Source organism: Pyrus communis, chromosome 6 (genome assembly GCF_963583255.1).
Source record: "Pyrus communis chromosome 6, drPyrComm1.1, whole genome shotgun sequence".
NCBI lineage: Eukaryota > Viridiplantae > Streptophyta > Magnoliopsida > Rosales > Rosaceae > Pyrus > Pyrus communis.
In genome coordinates, this window is record NC_084808.1 from 7,174,478 (window position 1) to 7,198,792 (window position 24,315).

The window sequence follows — 24,315 nt, forward strand, 5'->3', positions numbered from 1 at the left end:
ATGACTTTAACATAATCAAAGATTAAGTACTTAACCACAAGACAACGACGATGCCTCAGGTCAAAGGATTACTTACATTATTCCAACCATTAGAGTTACTTGCTTGACATGTGAGTAGACCTCCATGCAAGTACTCTCGTTTGATTGTGTTCAGTGAACTCATTCCCTTAATGAGCACCTACATGCTTGTCTTAGTGTCGCTATACGAATGGGATGAGACTTTCCATCCTTCGAATTGAAGCAGACATAGTATGTACCGGTCTATGGATTGTCAGTATCCCTCCGACAATCCTTATGACCAAGAACCTTTTTGGACATGATGGTTATGAGAAGAAGGTCTCTGTAATCTAACATCATTAGGTTACTTCTTCCATCGATCCATTGTCCATGGATTCACTATTTAGGACATATTTTGTTCATTGAGATAGTCCTAATTAGTATCTTTGCCTTCCGATGTATAAGAGTCATATATACATCAATTCATTGTCCTGAAAGGTTTCTTCCAAAGATTGACTTTCAGGGCATATTTCCAACAATCTCCCACTTGCACTAAAGTCAATCACTAGTGTATCTTATACATGCTAGTTGAGTGAGCTTATGCTCGTAGGTTAACTTGGTTATGTATTAATCACCTTTTAATTTAAAAGGGATTTACTTATCAAATGTTTCTAAAACATTTTGATGATGTCTCTTTCTTGTGTTCGAATACTTTGATGAGACCTTGATTCCATGGCTTGAGCTATCGCCCCATTATGTCGTAGTATCCTACTAACGACCTTATGGTTTGGATTCAATCATTGGTTCTAAAAGAACCCCTTCCTTTCAAAACACCTTTTGAAGCAGTTTCTAAAACAATATATCGACATATATTTTGTTTGTATACTTTATACAAACTTTGCTCCAACCTTGAGACCATTGTAGTACGATACTAACAATACATTCATATGATTAGTTCTTCATCCATTATGAAGTTCCATTTGTTAAAATGGGTTATTTTCACTTTGGTTCGTAACCTAAGTGAATGCACGCTTCCAAAGTCCCACTCTGATGTTCCTTTCTTAAAGGCAATAATACTCTATCAGTTGCTTTGGTTCTGATCCTGGGATATAGTAATATCTTAAAGTGATAACCCATGGTTTTTCACTTTTGGATATCTACTCACAAGTCCATACATGTGTCCCTTTTTGTGATTTTATGACACATTTATTATAAGGGTTATGAAAGTGATTTTCTATCATATAGTAAAATGCTTTCTTAAATCTTCAACATTTGAGATTTAATTTCCCCATATAACTTTCTTGAGATAGCCTTTGTTATATCAATAAGTCCAATTCAAGTCTATACTTAAAATTAACCGTGTCATGTCTTGTCATTTTTCGAGTAACATCTAGGTTTGATCAAGTCTATCAAATAGACTTCATTCATATCTTGTTGCTCAAATTATGACATCACTCCCATTGGGCTTGTTGTAACTTAGCATTCATTCAAAACTTAACACTTAAATTTTTCTTGATTTGAATGCATATTGCTCCCACTAACTTGTTTTGGATCTATTGACAATCATTGAGATCCATTAGCTTATTAATGATGTCTCAACAATTTTGAGACTATCAACAATACTAGCTAACACAAGTTATTTAAATGAATCATTTAAATGGTGTCATACACCATTCTTCAAGTTTTAGTCATACTAAGACTTTAATGTAGTCATATAAGAATTATCCAAGTCTTTAGTGAAAGCAAGGCTTCTACTAAGGATATAGAAACTCAACCATTCCTTCTAGGTGGTTGATATAATTCTTTATCAAAAAACTACATGGAGCGTTATAGTTACATAAGGTGACGAATTCGGATTGTCTTGTCGTTAAACTATATGTTGTGACTCATTTTGAAACTATTCCCTTTTGTTTCATCAACTTGTCCATATGCTTTGTAATTTAGCTTGTTCTCATAAAAGAGAATGATGGACAACTCCCAACATATAACCATTTTATGCTAGGTTGACGAAACCTACATTCAAAGACTATTCTTTAGAATGTTACACAACATAGAATATTAATGTTTTGTAGAGCTTGAGTCTTTTAACAATTAAAATTATAAACTCTCAATAATAGTCAAGTACTATTATTATTTAGACAACTATAAACCAATCATATTCAAGTTTATATCCAATTTCTCACCTCCCACTATTTCTCATGACTTTAATGAGAAATCATTTCATACATTCAAAAATTGTATAAACGTGGAGTATACGGGTTGAGGACATTGTGTAGTAGCTTTAAAACCTTTCAAGCTCATTTGTTTCACTCTTCACTAAGTTGATGTCTTGTTATTAAGTGACTAAAACCTTTAAACATTTTATTGATTTAGACACTTAAATTTTTGGTTTAAACACACTTGACATTTTAAAACAATTTTAAGAATGTCCAATTAATTGTTCAAAACTACTAATTGAATCAAGAGTGATCTTGATTATTGTGGTTTAAGTGATAACCATATAAGAAACGTTTTTCTTATTTCTAATATCATTATTATCATGTATCTCATCTAGGATACAACAAGACAATCTTCAATTCATAACTTTACTTTAAGGAAATATTTTAGAAGGCATTCGTCACATTACATTAATATGATAACACAAACATTCACAATGTTTAACTTAAAAGGAATTATCTCTAAACATTTAGAGACTTATTTAAGTACCTTCAAACATTTAGGCATTAATAGTGGTCTTCCATCATATGAAGCCACATAATAAGTTCTTAACACAATAAGAAAGTTTAAAGACAATCTTTAAATGCCTAAACAAACTTCCCAAGTAGTAAGCAAAAACATGGTGACCGAACCCTTCTCCACTCTTTTATTTGCTTGTTCCTCTTCTACTTAGCTCCTCCACCTATATACAATTATATAAGTGATTAGCACTTTATATCAAATATAAATATTTAGAAGATCTAACAATTAGAATTGAAGATAAGAACATAAACCATACCTTGTGGCTTGTCCTTAAGAGTTGCAAGGTATAACCTGCAATTCCTCTTCCAATGTCCCTCCTTTCCACAGTGGTGGCAAGCCCCCTTGGGCTCCATTGCCTTCTTTTTCTTCACTCCCCCTTTCGGCTTAAGAGTGGGTGACTTCTTCTCCTTCCCTTTGCCTTTGCCTTGCGGCTTAGACTTGGAAGAGGATGGCTTGTTGTAGGCTACTGCAGAAGTCCCTACAACGTTCTCTTTTATCATAGTTTTCTCAGCAGTTACTAACATGTTTAGTAACTCAGAGAGAGTATGATCCATCTTATTCATGTTGTAGTTCATTACGAACTGTGAAAATGAATCAGGAAGAGAAGCCAATATAAAGTCCTGGGCCAATTCCCCGTCAAGTGGAGTACCTAGGTTCTCCAGTTGTTCTATGAATCCTATCATCTTCAGTACATGTTGATGCACTGGAGCCCCTTTGACCATCTTGGTCTTCACAAGTTCACAAACAGTGTTAAAGCGACGGTTGCGCGTCCCTTCACCATATAACTCCGAAAGATGGAGTATTATGGAAAATGCACTGTCCATGCCCTCGTGCTGTCTCTGTAGCTCCTCATTCATGGAAGCCAACAGATAGCACTTGGCTTGTATATCATCCTCAACGTGCTTGTCATACTTAGCACGTTCATCCTCTGTGGCCTCAGGGCCAAGAGGTATGTCAGGAAGAGGCTTGTCAAGTACGTAAATGATCTTCTCCAATGTTAGGAGAATCTTGACATTACGATACCAGGTTGGGAAATTATGCCCCTCTAGGCAATGTTTGTCGAGTATTTTCGCGAACGTGCTTCCAACCATATCTAAATACATAAACAATAAAATAAATTAGTTTGATTGTTGATTAAGTCACACGATTCGGGTCTTTAAACCGAATGACACCACCCACCATTTTTGGCAAATTCCATATCCCTCAATAGAATCCGAGAGTTACGTTGAACTCTTAGCGGGGTATGGGAGACTCACCATTACCAAGCCCACCTCAGAATTATATCATGTTGGTTAGCAAAAATAATGATGAGAGAATAACACTTTAGTCATTTACAACTCTTGTAATTACCCATCTAGTTTGGCCTCTAGAGAATGAATGCCTCAGAATTATATCATGTTGGCACCATTGCACTTAGTTAAGTTATTCCCACCATGCTTAGTTTATGTAAAGGTTCAAGCATAACCTCAGAATTATATCATGTTGGTCATACTCGTTGTCTACACTCACCTCATCATATGTTTATGGACTCCTCCTGAATGTAAGCACATACTTTGTACCTCCCCATTATAGGGTGAAGTTGGTGCATGAGTCACAAACGATTGGAGCCCACCACGGTGGAAGGCCTACGAAGAAATGTTCAAAGCATCTCTCGCTTATCAACTTAATATTCTTTGTTGGTTGAGGGATTTTAAGGTCTCATCAATTTTATTTATTTAAACATATTCAAATAAATTGTCCTATTACAACTACTAGTCCAAAGTTAATGAAATTAGTAGCATATGATATCCCCACTATTCGTTTTCATAAAACAAATCAATATCAAAACATTTTTCAAAATATTGGAGATATATATAACTACTAATTGAAATCATTATAGTTTAGTAGCGTATGATACTCCCACTATTTGTTTTGAGAAAAACAAATCAATATCAAAAACGAATTTTTTCAAATATTGGAAGTAACTACTACTACTACGGTTTTTGCAATCCTTTGAAATTGGACTTTATAGTTATCTTAGGCTCTTGGATGACCATGGACTTATTGGGTTATTGCAACAACGATCCAACATTGTTGAATAAGATCTCGGGGAGGTTGTGTCATTTTAATTACGTGCTTTTCAATCCAATTAAAACATTTTCATTGAGCCATTAGAAATGAAAGACAATCATTCATTGCTTATTAGGGCGTTGGACCCATTTAATCTTTAATCTCATGTCAAAACCCTCTTTTAGTTATGTCTCCTTACCAATAGTTAAAGAAACTCTAGTCTAGCACTAGAGGGAATCAACTAACTAAAAGAGATTAAGAAGTAATAAGAATTACAAACCGATTTGTACAAATTCCTACAAATTACACATACTAAGAGGGAGAGATAGATTAATGTCGAAACTTGACAAGGTCCAATTGAAACAGTAATTAAAACACATTCCCAAGGTTCAAACAATTTGATTTTAGCGCCTTAACTCATAGCTCAATTATCGTTTAAGGCATAAGTCCATAGTCACCCATTTTCTAACTACTTAATCACATTAAATAATTAAATGGAATGCAACATAATCAATTAGATTTAGTGCATATGGGCATAATTAAATGATGAGTTTAAACTTTAAACAAAATTAAAATCAAACATTTCAATTTTTAAATAGTAGGGGTCTTAATGCAAATATGAAAAAGTAAGGGGTCAAACCATAAATACTAAAAGTAATACCAAACTTTTCATGATTACAAAAGGACCCTCAAGTGGGAAAACCACTTGAGTTGGCCGGCCAAATGAAGGGGGAAGTGGGTAGGTCTCACCCACCTTGCATTATTTCAACATAAAGAAGAAGAAAAATATATCTTGTTTGCCACTTAATTTTGCTTTAAGGACTTTAGGGAAAAGGGTGATGGAAATATATATCTAGACAAGTCTAGGTATTAATTTAAATTTTGGTGTAGGCTATGGATGGTATGTACATCATCCATAACCACAAAACAATGCATGTAAAACCATTTTCCCCAAAAACCAAACCATGAACACCAAGAACAAAACCATGAACATATTTTTCAAGATTTGTATGTTCTTGGTGATTTTTCAAACCCAAAAAACAAAAGTGACAAGATCACTACTTTCTAGCTTCAAGGTGTGTGTGTAAGGTTCAAAACAAAACACAAACACTAACAAAAATTCCCCATTTAGCCGAACCCCCTTTAAGGAATAAAACCCCAAAATTTTTGTTTCTAAACCCTCTTTTCATTCATGCATCCAAAACATTTTTGCATACATATCTTTCTCAACTATTGATACACCTTTTTCAACATTTGAAAAGACAAAAGATAAACATATTTTGAATGAAAAACAATTTAAACTCAAACTTCATTCATGCATCAAAAACACTTTTCTTGCATATCCTTTTCAACTTTTGATTTACAATTTTTCAACACTTTGAAAAAACAAAAGATAAACATATTTTGAATGAGGCAATAATATGACATACATAAAATTAAAACCCATATGCATAAAATCTAAAGGGACACATCATACATAAACCTTTGGCTCTTGATACCACTTTAAGGGAAATCTATGAGATTCATGTGGGATTTCTAGTGACTAGCATGCATATACAATTCAAAATTTATATACGAAAGCAACGGAAGCATGTCATACATTTTATCAAAGCTATAGTCATGCAAATCCCCTTCAAGATGCATAGGTTTATATAAGATGCATCAAAACAAAATTTATAAGAAGAACAAACTAGAGGTTTAGTTTTATACCTCTTGATCTAGATCTTAGACCAAGGATGGACCACCTCCAAGATCTTTGCTCCTCAAACTCCTTGAGCCTAGCCTCCCTCCTTGCTTCCTCCACTTTGTATAGTAAGTGCTCCTAGGTTCTCTTCAAGTTTCCAAAGATATGAAAACCTCTAAAGATCCTCACCCACTTTGTAATGAGAAAGATGAAGGAATAACCAAAGGGGTGATAAAATGATTAGCTAATTTTCCCCCATGGTGGCCGGCCCTTTGTTGTTAGAGAGAGTTTTTTTATATTCTCTTCTCTTTTGTGTTTTTAATAATCTCAAAAACACACACCTACATCTTTCATTATTATGTTCCTTTTATTACATAAAGAAACAAGTCAACAATTGACCTTCTCTCCTCTCTTTGGCCGGCCATGTGTGTTTGGTTTGGGCTTTGGGCTTTTAATTATTTCAAGTCATCCAATGCTTGAATAAAAGCCCAATGGGTTTTGGCCCAATGGGCCTAATTAAACCCGAACGTTTCTTTAAGCCCAAAACGATCTTTATCGCTTTTATGATTTCTTTAGACTTTCTAAATTAATCAAAACACTTAATTAATCCAATTAATTATTTCCATCATCCATTAGTTACTCACTACAAGAGTGTATTGGTGAACAATCTTTTAGGTTCTAATTAGCAAGGCAGTGAGGTGATTGGCACCAATCCAATTGATTATATTTAATCCATACACTTAGTGAATTAAAACTTACTTTTAATTCACCTTCTTCTTTGATGACTACATTTAATCATCTAGAAGAACTCACAAGCCATGAGTGACATCTAAACATATATCATGGCTACCCAAGCTAATGTAGAAGTTATTCGGAGAACCTATTCAGTTGGAATTACAATGTAATTCGATCCTTCTCTAAAACAATACTCTCAATCACATTACTAGGGTATGGATTTATAATGTCAAACCCCTAATGTGATTATTCCTTCTTATATGATTCATTTGAGACGTATAGGAACGCTTTCCTTTATTACGCTCGATACTTCGGCCGAAGATTCCCGAATCATATCTTAGAGTATTCATCCTTTCTTATCGAGGATTAGAGATTCCTTGTTGCGCATTCACTTGCCTTCATGGCTAAGTGGCTTAACCCTAATGATGCCTTGGACACTCGCGTATGGAATGACTTTAACATAATCAAAGATTAAGTACTTAACCACAAGACAACGACGATGCCTCAGGTCAAAGGATTACTTACATTATTCCAACCATTAGAGTTACTTGCTTGACATGTGAGTAGACCTCCATGCAAGTACTCTCGTTTGATTGTGTTCAGTGAACTCATTCCCTTAATGAGCACCTACATGCTTGTCTTAGTGTCGCTATACGAATGGGATGAGACTTTCCATCCTTCGAATTGAAGCAGACATAGTATGTACCGGTCTATGGATTGTCAGTATCCCTCCGACAATCCTTATGACCAAGAACCTTTTTGGACATGATGGTTATGAGAAGAAGGTCTCTGTAATCTAACATCATTAGGTTACTTCTTCCATCGATCCATTGTCCATGGATTCACTATTTAGGACATATTTTGTTCATTGAGATAGTCCTAATTAGTATCTTTGCCTTCCGATGTATAAGAGTCATATATACATCAATTCATTGTCCTGAAAGGTTTCTTCCAAAGATTGACTTTCAGGGCATATTTCCAACAACTACTTCATCCAATACATCCCATTCGGCCACCAAAGGTAAGTTAGGTTCAAATTTGATTAATTCTAACCCCGTTCCACCCAATGTTCCTTTTCCTCACAGATTTTTGCAAACAAAGAAGGAGGAGCATGAGAAGGACATTCTTGAGACATTTAGGAAAGTTCAAGTCAATATCCCACTCCTAGATGCCATAAAGCAAGTGCCCAAATACGCTAAGTTCTTGAAGGAATTGTGCACTACAAGGAAGAGGTCGTCACATAAAGAGGTAGTAAGGGTAAGTGAGAATGTTTCCGCTGTTTTACAAAGAAAATTACCACCAAAGTGTAAAGATCCAGGTAGCTTTACAATCCCTTGTATTATTGGTCAAACTAAGTTCGAACATGCTATGTTAGACTTAGGAGCTTCAATTAATGTCATTCCATACTCTATTTATGCTTCAATGAACCTTGGTGAATTGAAAAATGATGGTGTGATTATTCAATTAGCCGATAGATCTAATGCCTATCCAAAGGGAGTTTTGGAAGATGTTTTGGTGCAGGTAAACAATTTGATCTTCCCGGCGGATTTCTATGTCCTTGAAATGGAGGAAACCACCCATGCTCCATCCTTGCCGATTCTTCTAGGGAGGCCATTCATGAAAACGGCACGAACTAAGATAGACGTGTTTAAAGGCACTTTAACAATGGAATTCGATGGGGAAGTGATTGATTTTAATATTTCTGAAACTATGAGATTTCCTAATGATGATCACTCATGTTTCTCTATTAATATTCTTGATTCTTTGGCGCAGGCACACCTTGATCAATTGCATGGCGATGCACTTGAAACGGTCCTTACAAATGGCATAGAATTGAAGGATCACATGGCTGCCACCATAGCAACCCACGTCACACAAGTGAACACCCATGCCGTGGCCTTAGATGAAGATATAATTGAGACCGTGGCATCCCTAGAGTCATTGCCACGGCTCCAAGGTAAGTCCTCTAGTCCAATTTCAATTCCAATTTCGACTAATAAGTTGCTTCCTTCTATAGAACAACCACCTACACTTGAGCTCAAACCATTGCCTAATCACTTGAAGTATGTGTTTTTGGGCGAGCAAGACACATTGCCCGTCATTATAGCTTCATCACTCACGGCACAAGAGGAGGAGAAATTGGTAAGGGTTCTAAAAGAGCACAAGACGGCCATTGGGTGGACTTTGGCCGATATCAAGGGTATTAGTCCTACCACATGCATGCATCGAATTCTCATGGAAGAAGGCGCCAAACCATCAAGAGAAGCCCAACGTCGACTCAACCCACCAATGATGGAAGTAGTGAAGAAGGAAATCATCAAATTGCTTGATTGTGGAGTCATCTATCCCATCTCGGATAGTTGTTGGGTTTCACCGGTCCAAGTGGTTCCCAAGAAGTCCGGAGTCACGGTGGTGAAGAATGAAGAAGATGAACTTGTGCCTACACGTATTCAAACCGGTTGGAGGGTGTGCATTGACTATAGGAAGCTAAATGCCGCAACAAGGAAAGATCACTTCCCTTTACCATTCATCGATCAAATGCTTGAAAGGTTAGCTGGTCATTCTTTTTATTGCTTTCTTGATGGTTACTCGGGATATAATCAAAATGTCATAGCACCGGATGATCAAGAAAAGACCACCTTTACTTGTCCATTTGGTACTTTTGCATATCGTCGTATGCCATTTGGTTTATGCAATGCACCCGCCACTTTCCAACGATGCATGGTAAGTATATTCTCCGATTATGTTGAAAAGATAATTGAAGTATTTATGGACGATTTTAGTGTCTTTGGGGACTCATTTGATGATTGCTTGCATAATCTTACTTTAATCTTGCAAAGATGCATGGAAACTAACCTTGTTTTGAATTGGGAAAAATGTCATTTTATGGTTAAACAAGGCATAGTTTTGGGTCATATCATCTCTGAAAAAGGAATTGAAGTTGATAAATCTAAAATACATCTTGTACACTACTTACCCTCTCCTACTTCGGTTAGAGAGGTTCGTTCTTTTCTTGGCCATGCAGGTTTCTATAGGCGATTTATCAAGGATTTCTCCAAGATTGCACAACCCCTATGCCGTCTCCTACAAAAAGAAGTGGCGTTTGAATTCAACGAGGAGTGTGAGAAGGCATTCAAGCTTCTCAAGGACAAGCTTACCACGGCACCTATCATCCTTCCACCTGATTGGACGTTGCCTTTTGAGCTCATGTGTGATGCATCCGATTATGCAATAGGGGCTGTTTTGGGTCAAAGGAAGAACAAACATTCCCACGCCATCTACTATGCTTCTAGGACCTTGAACGATGCTCAATTAAACTATTCTACCACTGAAAAAGAACTTCTTGCCGTTGTATTTGCTTTAGATAAGTTTCGTTCATATTTACTTGGCACTAAAGTGATTGTATTTTCTGACCATGCAGCTCTTAGGTACTTATTCACTAAAAAGGAGGCCAAACCACGGCTCATTAGATGGATGCTTCTTCTCCAAGAGTTTGATATTGAAATTCGAGACAAGAAAGGGAGTGAGAACGTAGTTGCTGACCATTTAAGTCGTTTGGTGTGCAATGAGGACTCCTTACCCATCCAAGAGACTTTCCCCGATGAACAATTGCTGTCCATTAAGGTATGTGAACCTTGGTATGCCGATTTGGTCAATTTTTTGGTGTCAAAACGTGTTCCAAGTACCCTAGCAAGGCACCAACGTGATAAGTTAAAGAAAGAGGCACGATTTTATGTATGGGATGACCCATATTTGTGGAAGTTTTGTGCAGATCAGATTGTGCGTCGTTGTGTGCATGATTGTGAGTTTAATTCGATTCTAACATTTTGTCATACTTATGCTTGTGGTGGACACTTTGGCACACAACGTACTGCCCTTAAAGTGTTAGAATGTGGTTTTTATTGGCCAGCAATCTTTAAAGATGCTAGAACATTTTGTTTAACTTGTGATCGTTGCCAACGAATGGGAAATATAGGTGCAAGGGACCAAATGCCGCAAACACCTATCTTTAACGTTGAAATTTTTGATGTTTGGGGCATTGATTTCATGGGTCCTTTCCCATCTTCGTTTGGTTTTACTTATATTTTGCTTGCGGTGGATTATGTCTCAAAATGGGTGGAAGCCAAAGCCACCCGTACTAATGATTCTAGAGTTGTTGCAGATTTTATAAAGACTAACATTTTTGCTAGATTTGGGATGCCTCGAGTGCTTATTAGTGATGGAGGCTCTCACTTTTGTAATCGTACCATTGAAGCACTACTCAAGAAGTATCAAGTCACACATAAGGTTTCAACACCTTACCATCCCCAAACCAATGGCCAAGCCGAGGTGTCCAATAGAGAAATCAAGCAAATCTTGGAGAAGACCGTTGGACCAACAAGAAAAGATTGGAGTGTGCGTTTGGAGGATGCATTATGGGCCTATAGGACGACATACAAGACACCAATAGGCATGTCCCCTTTTCGGCTAGTGTATGGCAAGCCATGTCATCTCCCCGTGGAATTGGAGCACAAGGCTCATTGGGCGATCAAGACATTCAATATGGACATAGATGCGGCTGGAATGCATAGGAAGTTGCAATTGAATGAACTTGAGGAACTTAGGCGTGAAGCATATGAGAATGCGTGCATTTACAAGGAAAAGACCAAAGCTTTTCATGACAAGATGATCCGAAGCAAAACATTCTCCATAGGGCAAAAAGTTTTACTTTTTAATTCCCGCCTTCGTTTATTCCCTGGTAAGTTACGTTCTAAATGGATTGGACCTTTTGTTGTTACTAATGTTTTTTCACATGGTGCAGTTCAAATCCAAAGCTTGAGGAATGGCCAAGAATTCAAGGTGAACGGCATCGTTTGAAGCCCTATTATGCAAATGTTGAAGGGCAAGTTGTGGAGGATATCACACTCCATGCCGTGGGCTCCAAGTGAGAATATGAAGATGGCTCGTCCGGCTGCACGACGTTAAAGAAAGCGCTTCTTGGGAGGCAACCCATGCATTCAACGAGAGAGGATGTGGGCAATTCACCAATTCGAGCTACAAAATCAGATTTGCGTTCCTCAATCTCTATCTCTTTAATATTTTTATTTTGTCATGTTCATTTGTTTATATTGTTTGTGTGGATATGAGTCTTTGTGTGAAACATTGAGGACAATGTTTGATTTAAGTGTGGGGGGGGGTAAACAAAGTGTTTTTCATGCAAATTCGTGGGATTTTATCACCCATCATTTCTAAAGTTGTTTCACACTGTTTTTAAGTGTTTTTAGAGTGTTTTGAAGTGTTTTTATGTCTTTTGATAAGAAAATCCGAAAATTTGCAAAAACATTACAAAATAGTTTTGAAAAACCCAAAAAGAGTTGTTTTTGTGTGTTTGTTTGTGTCTTAGGTCACTTTCCAACACAATGATGAGGATTTGGTTTTTAATTGCATGACTATTAAAGAATGTTGTAAACATGGCTGGAAGTTGATTTATGCTTTGGTTTATGCTTGGTTATGGTTATAATTTATGAATTCACATATAATTACAAAAGATAAAATCAGTTTTGTAACATGCTTGAAGGAAGAAACTCAAACTAACGCTACATCCTTGAGAGACTTGAGCCTATAAACGTTCTTTGGAGAGTATAATCTGTGATTTCTTGTTTTCTAAAGTCGTTGCATGATCTCATCATTCTTTGCTTGGTTGCTATTTAGAATGCATTTCATTATAGTTCCAAATACTAGAACTCATGCCCATTTCATTCAAAGCATGGTATTGATTGCATAACATACAATAAGATGAAGTTGTTAGTGAAGCCAGAGCCAAAAAGCCTATCCCTTTTCATATGTATTGTAGGATTAACCCTCTTGAGCCTTTTCAAAACCTATTTTCGTTGTTAGCCACATTATCCTCACCTAGCCTAGAATAGGACTTTCCATACGTTGGTTCTTAAAGGATAGTGAAGCACGACTTAGAGTGAACTCCTTTGGTCAATATATGGTGGAAAACGAGTGTGGGGGAAGATGATAGGGCACGAAAAAGAAAAAAAAAAAAAAAAAAAAAAAGAAAGAAAAAGAGTTGAAAAAGAAGTGAGAATGAACTCACAAGTGTTGGTTGTTGAAGGAAGGGTCCAAAAGAGTGAAATTGACCCTAAATGTTGCATGAATCTTCCCTTGTGTGTACAAATTGATTTCGGCCATTTGAAGTGAGTTTACGTGTCAAATTCATTACTTTGCTTACTATTGCTTTAAGAACGTTTGTTTATCCTTACCCTTCTTTGTTAGCCAATACCTTAGCCCCGTTACAACCCTCAACTTCTATCTTGATGTTATGTGTTCAATATGTGGAGTTTGAATTTGGTATGAGCATATGGAATCACTGGTTCTCGTTCTAAGTAGTAGCATTCCATTCATGAGATCATATTCATGTCATTGTCGTAAATCCAGAAAATGCTTTCTTTGATATAACATATGTGACTGTTAGTCTTCATATTTACATCAATCTTCTCACATATACCTAGTGTAGGGTGTGAAGTTAGAAAATCTGTGTGAAAATAGAGTGCATTCTAAGTGAGGAATTGAGGGAATTCTCTAAGGCATGTTACTACATTCAAAACATTGTTTTAATTGATTGTATGTGAACTAATAAGTAGTAACTATGATTAAGTGTTTGTGAAGTGTAAAGAAAGCTAAAAACCGTGGGGATGATGTTCTCTAATGTGTCATGTTCGTTGGAAATCCCTGAGATACGTGTTGGAAGGTTTAGAATGTGTTTTGTTTTGTTTTTGATTTATTTCGTTTTGCTCGAGGACTAGCAAAAGCTAAGTGGGGGGGAATTTGATAGGAGCATATTTATGCTACTTAGTTGTGTTGTTTCCTTACACTTAGTGAGTTAATTACTATGTATTTCAGTCTTTTAAAGTATTTTCGTGTGTTTTTAGGTCCTAATGGCAAAAGGAGCAAGAAAGTGCATTTTGAGGCTATTTGGAGCATTTTTAGGCATGGAGTGGATAGCTTAATCATGGAGCAAAGAGGATGGACGAAATTGAAGACTAGAAGAGCTAGGAAAGGCTACAAATTTGGTGGAAGAAGTTCTATTCCAATGAAGATAAGGAAGAAGCAAGAAACAAGGAACCTTATCCCACCTTATCCAAACCTTATCTTATCCTATCCTAGAAACCTTATCCTATCCTATCTCTAACATTATCCTATCCTATCCTATCCAAATCAGATTGGGACCTAAACCTAGCTACTTAGGGAGAATCAATTACACATTTAAGCACATAATTCTAGAAGCCTTATCCACTAAATTGCCGCAAGAACTCCATTCCTTGTAGGTTTAGGAATTGCAATCCTTTTCCTACACAAATATCATGTATCCTTGGCCCTTTAGGTTTAGGAATCTGCCCTAAACCTTCCCTTCTAGAAACCTTATCTCAGCCCTATGCATGTGCCGCACCAAAAACCTTCTAGAATCCCTAAATCCTAGCCGAATTCCCTATTTCCAATTCCCTTTGGTTTCTGCCTTAAGATACCCCTTTTTTCAATAGGATTAGGCAATCATTTTCCTACACTAAGTGTGCCAAACTAGGCTATATAAACAGCCTTGCCGTGCCATTTAATCACCACCACCCCTTCACACAACATCCATACATTCCTTCAGAAAACACCCTTTGCCGTGTGATAGAAGCATATTTATACGACTTAGTTAGCTTGTTTTCTTGCATTTAATTAGCTAAACTATGTTAATATTAGTATTTAAAGTTATTTTCGTGCAATTTCAGGTTTTATTGTCAAAGTATGCAAAAAGAAGCAATTTGGAGCATTCTAGAGCATTTTTGGGCCAAGATTGGATAGTGCAAGCATGGAGGCATGAGGATGGACGAATTTGAAAGGCTTGAATTCAGTTAGGGAGCTGCAAGGGGGCCTAAAAACCTGATTTCTAGAAGGCTACATTAGTGCCACATGCACTCCCATCCTTTAATCCATTACAGCTGATAAGTCACATTTTGCATACATTTATATCTTCCTTATTTGGCGTCGTTGTGATTGTTTTGGATTAAACTTGTTGCATTTTACATTATTTGGTGTTAGTGTGCAGCCAAGGGTGAATTTGGATCAATGGGAAGGCAAATGAAGTAAAAACATTCCTTTTGGTAGCTGAGCATTATTCCAAACGTGGAAAGGGTTCTTGGGAATTAATTTGAAGTCCAAATATGAGGAATCTAAGACTAATATGGCGGAGGAAATTCAAGAGAAGATGTGATTAGGAAAGTGGTGCATTGGAGTCACATTGGGTGGTTCTAAACAAGGCAAAAACATGCGGGCACCTTGTTATTCCACATAACTTGTGCCGTGTATTCCCTTGCCTTGTCCAGCTCCATTTTGCACCAAAAACACCCATTCCCATTAACTAAAACATTCAGCCATATTTCCACCAACAAACACAATCATGTCATGCAAATCCCATGTGGTTCCAAGTCAGATTATGCACTTCTAAAACATCAAAACATGCATTCACATGCATGTTGATAGGAGCATTTTTATGCGACTTAATTGGCTTGTTCTCATGCATTTATGTTGTTTTTCCTTAGTTAGTTTAAGTGTTTAAAGTCATTTTCGTGCAATTTCAGGTTTTAGTGTCAAAGTATGCAAAAAGAAGCAATTTGGAGCATTCTAGAGCATTTTTGGGCCAAGATTGGATAGTGCAAGCATGGAGGCATGAGGATGGACGAATTTGAAGGCTTGAATTCAGTTAGGGAGCTGCAAGGGGGCCTAAAAAAACCTTATTTCTAGAAGGCTTTATCTATTCACACATGGTGCCTAATTTCTAGCTTGTCTCCTAGCCGTCCTACCTTGTCTCCTAGCCGTCCTAGCTTGTCTCCTAGCCATCCTACCTTGTCTCCTAGCCGTCCTAGCTTGTCACTAGCCGTCCTAGCTTGTCTCCTAGCCGTCCTAGCTTGTCTCCTAGCCGTCCTAGCTTGTCACTAGCCATCCTAGCTTGTCTCCTAGCCGTCCTAGCTTGTCACTAGCCGTCCTAGCTTGTCACCAGCCGTCCTAGCTTGTCTCCTAGCCGTCCTACCTTGTCTCCTAGCTGTCCTATCTTGTCTCCTACCTTGTCCAAGCTACACAAATATATCCTTTAAGTGTTTCATGTATAGAATTTCTGGTAAAAAAAAACCTTTTGGTTTCAACTAAGTTCAAAAACCTTTCCTAGCCCTATAAATAAGGCTTTGCAGCAAGGCACTTGGGGGATCACTCATTCACCCAATTTTCGTCCATTCATCTTGCCACACCACTCTACACATCCTAAAATCCTAAAAATACAATTCCAGCCAAACACTACACCTTGCCGTGCCTATCCTCCATCCAATTCCATAATCCCTGATCCTAAAACACATCCCAACCATCCCATCCACCTTTGTGCCGTAGCAAGGAGAAAGAAGGAAAGACTCTTGGATGCTCAAGCTTCGTCGTTGGTGCATTCTAGGTGTAATTCGTTTTATGATTTCAATGTTTAATTTATTTTCCTTTCATTTTGCTATGAACATGAGTGGCTAAACCCCTATTGGTTAGGGGTGATTTCGAAGCCATAACTATGTGTGCAAGTTGATTTGATAAATTCCAGTTATGAGTTCTTGAATCGTGAATGCAATTGGCTTAACTGTGCGAGTAATAACGTATTTGTGTTTGTTAATTAGGGGTCGACACTTAATTGGCTTGCATGAATATGATGCTAGAATATAAGTTTGTTTCACATAATTGTCACACACTTATATTCACAAGTAGTGAAGGTTGCTAGTCACAATCGCGTTAAGTTCAATTCCTAGCATAAGTGTCATGATGTCATAGTCACAAGTGCTTTGTCAATGCTTATAGTTTTCATTGAACGTAGTGATCTTTGATTGTATCTTTATTATGATGTCATGTAAGGAACTTTTGAAGAATGCTTTGGGTTGTCGTATGATGTCATCCAATTCAATAACACAAGGAAAACTTGAGAATTAACTAGTGATGTCACGGTTAATTTGGGGCATTGTCATTCATAATTCTATGAAGGAATAACTGGAAATCGAGTCATTTGCATACTTGTCTTGTGTGGAGAAAGAACCCCTAACTAGTTCATCATCCATTAAAAACCCCAAAAACGTTTCAAAATCAGTTTTACTTTGCAATCTGTTTTCTCAACTTTAATTTCGTCCAAATCAAATCCCCCTTTACTTTGAAGTCTCAATTTAGTTAGAAATTGTTTTGGTTCATGTTTTTAAGTGTTTTGAGTCAAGTTTTCAACCAATTTCGTCCAAATTAGTGTAGGTGCTCAAAACTGCCCAGAAAGTGGTTTTTAGGCAGTTTTGAGTCTTCTAGTTGCTGTTTTGAGTTTTTTTGTTTTGTTTTAGTGTTTTAACTTTGGTTTTTCATTCTTTGAGTCCAAATTAGTGTTTTTAACTTTGTTTTGGAGTTCTTAGGTCAGTTTTCAAGAGTTTAGCAATCCCTCCTAATCCCCGGTTTTGAACGATCCCTACTTACATACTTTGCTACAATTGTCAGAAGAGGGTTTAATTTGTGTGCTTAATATATTTCGCATCAAATTTTTGGCGCCGTTGCCGGGGATTAGCAACTTTGCCAAATCCCTTGGATTGTTTTTGTTTCATTTATTTCACTTTGTTTCTGATTTTGTTGTAGTTTCTGACCTATTTTTGTTTCTTGTTTTTAGGTACTAGTGCATGACGCGGAGTTCTCAAAATGTGCATGCACATATCTTAGACTTTAACGACGATTTTGAACGTGATTTGAGAAGAAAGAGGAGGCATCCCGAACGTAGTGAACCTAGTTCAAGTTCAGAGGCCGAATCTGAGTTTGAAGAAGTGGAAGAAGAAGTTATGGCAGCGGACAATCGGACCATTAAAGAGCTTTCGGCCTCAGGGTTGGCCAATGCCGCACCATTATGCATTCAATACCCCGCGGCTGCCCAAGGCAAGACCGATGAATTCGAGTTGAAGTCAAGCTTGTTGCACCACATTCCTAAATACCATGGGCTTTCCATGGAAGATCCAAACAAGCATCTTAAAGAGTTTGAAGTAGTTTGTTCAAGCATGACTCCCGTCAATGTTGACGGAAGTATTTTGAAGATGAAAGCTTTTCCGTTCTCTTTAATGGATAAAGCTAAGGATTGGTTATACGAGTTGGCTCCTGGCACTGTCACTTCATGGGAGAGTATGAAAAGAGCGTTTTTGGAGAAGTTTTTCCCAACTTCTCGCATCATTCTTCTTCGTAAAAAAATAAGTGGAATTCAACAAGATGAAGGTGAGTCTTTTCCTGCATACTATGAACGTTTTAAATCACTTGTTGCTTCTTGTCCACAGCATCAGATGAAGGAGGAGCTACTTTTGCAATACTTCTACGAGGGCCTCCTACCATTAGAACGTCAAATGCTCGATGCCTCGGCAGGTGGAGCATTAGTGGACAAAACACCTATGGCTGCCAAGACCTTGATTTCTAATCGAGCGTTGAACGATCAACAATACGAAGGAGTAGGCCAAAGAGGACCCCCACGGCAACATGTTCATGAGGTAAGTTCTACTTCCGACATTAATTCACAATTGGCTAATCTTACTTCTATTGTGTCTCAGTTGGCCGAGGGCATGACGATGCAAGGACCAATTGTATGTGGCGTATGTTCTATGCATGGACATGCCTCTGAAAAATGTCCACAGTTGATTGAAAATGGTGGATGGGAAAGCGCCAATGCAATTGGGTTTCAAGGCCAAAACCAACCAAGGAACGATCCTTATTCCAACACATATAATCCCGGTTGGAGAGACCACCCAAATTTCAAATGGAAGGAGCCCCAACAATCTCAAAACCAAGGAGGCTTTAGGCAACAACCCCCTGGGTTCTTTCCCAAAACCTACGGCCCACCCCAAAATCAAGCCCAATCCGGCCCAAGTGCCTCACGTACGTCTCTTGACAATGATGCACTTCTTAAGATACTAACTAAGTTGTCTAATGGGCAGGACGATCAAGCTAAGGCTATGCTAAACCAAGACAAAAGGGTGGATCAATTGGAGAAACAAATGGGGCAAATTGCCGAGTTTATGGGGCAGTTTCGTGAACAAGGAAAGCTCCCTAGTTCCACCGTTTCAAATCCAAAGGGAAGTTTCGAAAGTGCAAAGGCCATAACCTTGAGAAGTGGAAAAGAGATTGGGGCAGATCCTACACCATCACAATCAGGTCCCAAAGGTGATGAAAACTTGCAAATTGAAGAGGAAGAATCAAGCAAACCCACGGCAAAGGTGGGAGAGTCTTTGCCGCAAGTTCCTAGTGCCCCAAAACTGTCTAATGCGGCCAAAAAGGGTAAGAATGTGTCAAATTCGGTTTCTACTAATGCTTTTCCTTCGAATGCTCCTTTTCCTAGTAGGTTTATGCAAACAAGGAAGGAAGAAGCTGAAAAGGACATCCTTGAGACATTTAGGAAAGTTCAAGTGAACATACGCTTGTTGGATGCAATCAAGCAAGTCCCTAGATACGCCAAGTTTTTGAAGGAGTTGTGCACCACTAGGAAGAGGATGTCGACCAAGGAAGTGGTAAAAGTAGGTGAGAATGTGTCCGCCATCTTGCAACGCAAACTACCTCCCAAATGCAAAGATCCGGGTAGTTTCACCATTCCTTGTGTCATAGGTAACACTAGATTTGAATCTGCCATGCTTGACTTAGGTGCTTCTATAAATGTTATGCCATATTCCATATATGCATCTATGAACCTAGGAGCATTGAAAAAGGATGGTGTTATCATACAATTGGCCAATAGATCTAATGCCTATCCAAAGGGAGTTTTGGAAGATGTTTTGGTGCAGGTTAATCATTTGATCTTTCCGGCGGATTTCTATGTCCTTGAGATGGATGAATCGGATCATGCACCCTCGCTGCCCATTCTACTTGGAAGGCCATTCATGAAAACGGCCCGGACTAAGATTGACGTGTTTAATGGAACTTTGTCCATGGAATTTGATGGGGAAGTTGTTAATTTCAATCTTTCCGATTCTATTAAGTATCCTAGTGAAGATCATTCATGTTTCTCTATTGATACTGTTGACTCTTTGGCGCAGGGATACCTTGAAGATTTGAATGATGATATGCTTGAAAAAGTCATTACAAGTGGTGTAGAAGTCAAAACCAAGGGAGCAACATCCATGCAACCCCACGGCACAAATACACTATCCTATGCCATGCCTCCTAGTGAGGATTTTCTTGAAGTAGTAGCAGCCCTTGAGTCATCACCAATACATGATGGTAAGTTTCCTAACAAAGAGTCCATTCCCATTTCGACTAACAAGTTGCTTCCATCCATAATTCAGGCACCTATCCTTGAACTCAAACCTTTGCCAAGCCATTTGAAGTACATTTTCTTGGGAAAAAATGAGACACTGCCTGCCATCATATCATCATCCCTCACGGCACAAGAGGAGGAAAAACTCATGCATGTGTTGAAGGAGTACAAATCTGCCCTAGGATGGACATTGGCCGATATCAAAGGTATAAGCCCCACAACTTGTATGCATCACATATTTCTCGAGAATGAGCTTGTACCCATGAGAATCCAAACCGGTTGGCGTGTATGCATCGATTATAGGAAGATAAATGCCACCACAAGGAATGACCACTTCCCATTGCCGTTCCTAGATCAAATGTTGGAAAGGTTAGCGGGTCATTCTTTTTATTGCTTTCTTGATGGATATTCAGGTTATAATCAAATTGTCATTGCCCCGGATGATCAAGAAAAGACCACTTTTACTTGTCCCTTTGGAACATTTGCATATCGACGCATGCCATTTGGTTTGTGCAATGCCCCTGCCACGTTTCAAAGGTGTATGGTAAGCATATTTTCTGATTATGTTGAAAGGATTATTGAGATATTCATGGATGACTTTAGTGTTTTTGGTGATTCTTTTGATAAATGCTTGGATAATCTCACTTTAATCTTGAAACGTTGTGTTGAAACAAACCTTGTTTTAAATTGGGAAAAATGCCATTTTATGGTTAAACAAGGTATTGTTTTGGGTCATATAATCTCTGAAAAAGGAATTGAAGTTGATAAGTCTAAAGTAGATCTTGTACGCTACTTACCCTCTCCTACTTCGGTTAGAGAGGTTCGTTCTTTTCTTGGTCATGCAGGATTCTATAGACGATTTATCAAGGACTTTTCCAAGATTGCACAACCCCTATGCCGCCTCCTCCAAAAAGATGTGTCTTTTGAGTTCAACGAGGCATGCGAGAAGTCATTCAAGCATCTCAAAGAGCTCCTAACCACGGCACCCATCATAACTCCCCCGGATTGGTCCATTCCATTTGAATTGATGTGTGATGCCTCGGATTATGCACTTGGGGCTGTTTTGGGTCAAAGGAAAAATAAACAGTCACATGTTATTTATTATGCTTCCCGCACTTTAAATGATGCTCAATTGAATTATTCTACAACCGAAAAAGAACTCTTGGCGGTTGTATTTGCTTTAGATAAGTTTAGATCATATCTTATTGGCACTAAAGTAATTGTTTTCACTGACCATGCAGCCTTGAAGTATCTTTTCACCAAAAAGGAGGCCAAACCAAGGCTCATTCGTTGGATGCTCCTACTTCAAGAGTTCGATATTGAAATTAGGGACAAGAAAGGTTGTGAAAACGTGGTGGCTGACCACTTGAGTAGATTGGTGCGTGAAGAAGAATCCCTCCCCATTTCTGAGACGTTTCCGGATGAACAACTTCTGTCCATTGAGGTAAGTACCCGTTGGTATGCCGATTTGGTCAATTTCTTGGTGACTAAGCAAGTTCCTAACACCCTAAGCAAGGTCCAACGTGATAAATTGATACATGATGCAAGATTTTATGTGTGGGATGATCCATATCTATGGAAATATTGCCCAGATCAGATTATTAGAAGATGTGTGCCAACTTCTGATTTTAACTCAATTCTAGCATTTTGTCATTCTTATGCATGTGGAGGCCATTTTGGTACCCAAAGGACAGCTCGTAAAGTGTTAGAATCTGGTTTTTATTGGCCTACATTGTTCAAAGATGCTAGAATGTTTTGCTTAACATGTGATAGATGTCAAAGAACAGGTTCTATTGGTGCAAAAGACCAAATGCCGCAAACACCCATCTTCAATGTTGAAATCTTTGATGTTTGGGGTATTGATTTCATGGGTCCTTTTCCTTCTTCATTTGGTTTCACTTATATTTTGCTTGCGGTTGATTATGTTTCTAAATGGGTAGAAGCAAAAGTTACCCGTACTAACGATTCTAGAGTGGTTTCAGATTTCATCAAGACTAACATTTTCTCTAGATTTGGGATGCCGCGGGTATTTATAAGTGATGGAGGTTCACATTTCTGCAATAGGACCATTGAGGCACTCTTCAAGAAGTACAATGTCAAGCATAAGGTTTCAACACCTTATCACCCACAAACAAGTGGCCAAGCCGAAGTATCAAATAGAGAGGTCAAGCAAATCTTGGAGAAGACCGTGGGGCCTAACCGGAAGGATTGGAGCATGCGTTTAGACGATGCACTATGGGCATATCGCACTGCCTACAAAACACCCCTAGGGATGTCTCCATTTCGGCTAGTTTATGGAAAACCTTGTCACTTACCCGTGGAGCTAGAGCATAAGGCACATTGGGCCATCAAAACGTTCAATTTGGACTTAGATGCTGCTGGAATACATCGGAAGCTCCAATTGAATGAGCTTGAGGAACTAAGGAATGAAGCCTACGAGAATGCCCGCATTTACAAGAAAAAGACGAAGGCGTTTCATGACAAGATGATTAGGGGCAAAACCTTCACAATTGGGCAGAAAGTTTTACTTTTTAATTCTCGTCTACGTTTATTTCCCGGAAAGTTACGTTCTAAATGGATTGGACCTTTTGTTGTTACTAATGTTTTTCCACATGGTGCAGTTAAAGTCCAAAGCTTAAGGAATGGGGTGGAATTCAAGGTCAACGGACATAGATTGAAGCCATACTATGAGAATGCCGTGGGGCAGGTTGTGGAGGAGATCTCACTCCATGCCGTGGGCACCAATGGTGCCTGAACGTGTTCTTCGTCCGGCTGCAAGACGTTAAAGAAAGCGCTACTTGGGAGGCAACCCATGCCATTCAACAAAGGAAGACCTAGAAAGCACTCCAATTCCAGATTTGCGTTCCTAAACCCTTCTCTTTGTTGATTCTTTCTAATCTGCCTATTTAGTTGTTTTACTTGCTGTTTGTGTGTTTCTTTGTGTGATTCTATGCTTAAAACATTGAGGACAATGTTTGATTTTAAGTGTGGGGGGTAACTAAGTGTTTTTCATGCAAATTCGTGGGATTTTATCACCCATTATTTCAAAACTTGTTCCTTGCTGTTTTTAAGTGTTTTTAAGCAGTTTTGGTGTGTTTTAGTATGTTTTGAAGTAAAAATCCGAAAATCAAAGAAAAATTTGAAAAATTTGTTTTAAAAAACCCAAAAAAGAGTTGTTTTTGTGTGTTTGTTTGTGTCTTAGGGTACCTTCCAACACAATGATGAGGATTTGGTTTTTAAATACATGGCTGTTAAAGAGAGTGATTAACATGGATGAAAGTTTGATTTACTCTATGTTTATGCTTGGTTGTGGTTATAACTTATGAATTCACATGCAATCATAAAAGAAAAAAATCAGTTTTTGTAATGTGCTTGAAGGAAGGAACTCAAATTAACGCTACAACCTTGTGAGACTTGAACCTAAACGTTTATTTGGAGAGTTAAAATCTGTGCATTCTTTGTTTTCTAAAATCGTTGCATGATCTCATTATTCTTTGCTTGGTTGCTACTTAGAAGGCGTTTCATCATTTAGTTCCAAACACTAGAAGTCATGCCCATTTCATTCAAAGCATGGTATTGATTAGCATAACACATATTCAAGATGAAGTTGTGTAGTGACCACCACTTTAGCCAAAAAGCCGTGTGCCCTACTCCATTATATGTTTAGGTGTTAACCCCATAGAGCCTTGTTTAGCCTTTTCTTTGTTAACCCACATTACCCTCACCTAGCCTAGATTAGGACTATCGATACCCTCGTTCTTAAAGTATAGTAAGCATGATTCAAATGGAATTCCTTTATGGCAGAAAC

At 38.1% G+C, this 24,315-nt stretch overlaps 1 protein-coding gene across 1 annotated transcript; it reads right to left on the reverse strand.

The window, feature by feature from the left end:
• Window positions 1-2,879: 2,879 nt before the first annotated feature.
• LOC137735984 (uncharacterized) lies at window positions 2,880-3,827 on the reverse strand. The gene is made up of 2 exons (XM_068475334.1): window positions 2,993-3,827; window positions 2,880-2,896 (listed from the first exon to the last, which is right to left on the reverse strand). Exons 1-2 carry the CDS (start codon window positions 3,825-3,827, stop codon window positions 2,880-2,882), a joined length of 852 nt encoding a protein of 283 aa, XP_068331435.1.
• Between the last annotated feature and the right edge of the window lie 20,488 nt (window positions 3,828-24,315).

What these genes read in the sequence shown, in the direction of transcription:
- LOC137735984 (XM_068475334.1), bottom strand. Translation starts at nt 3,827, where the DNA reads ATGGTTGGAAGCACGTTCGCGAAAATACTCGACAAACATTGCCTAGAG.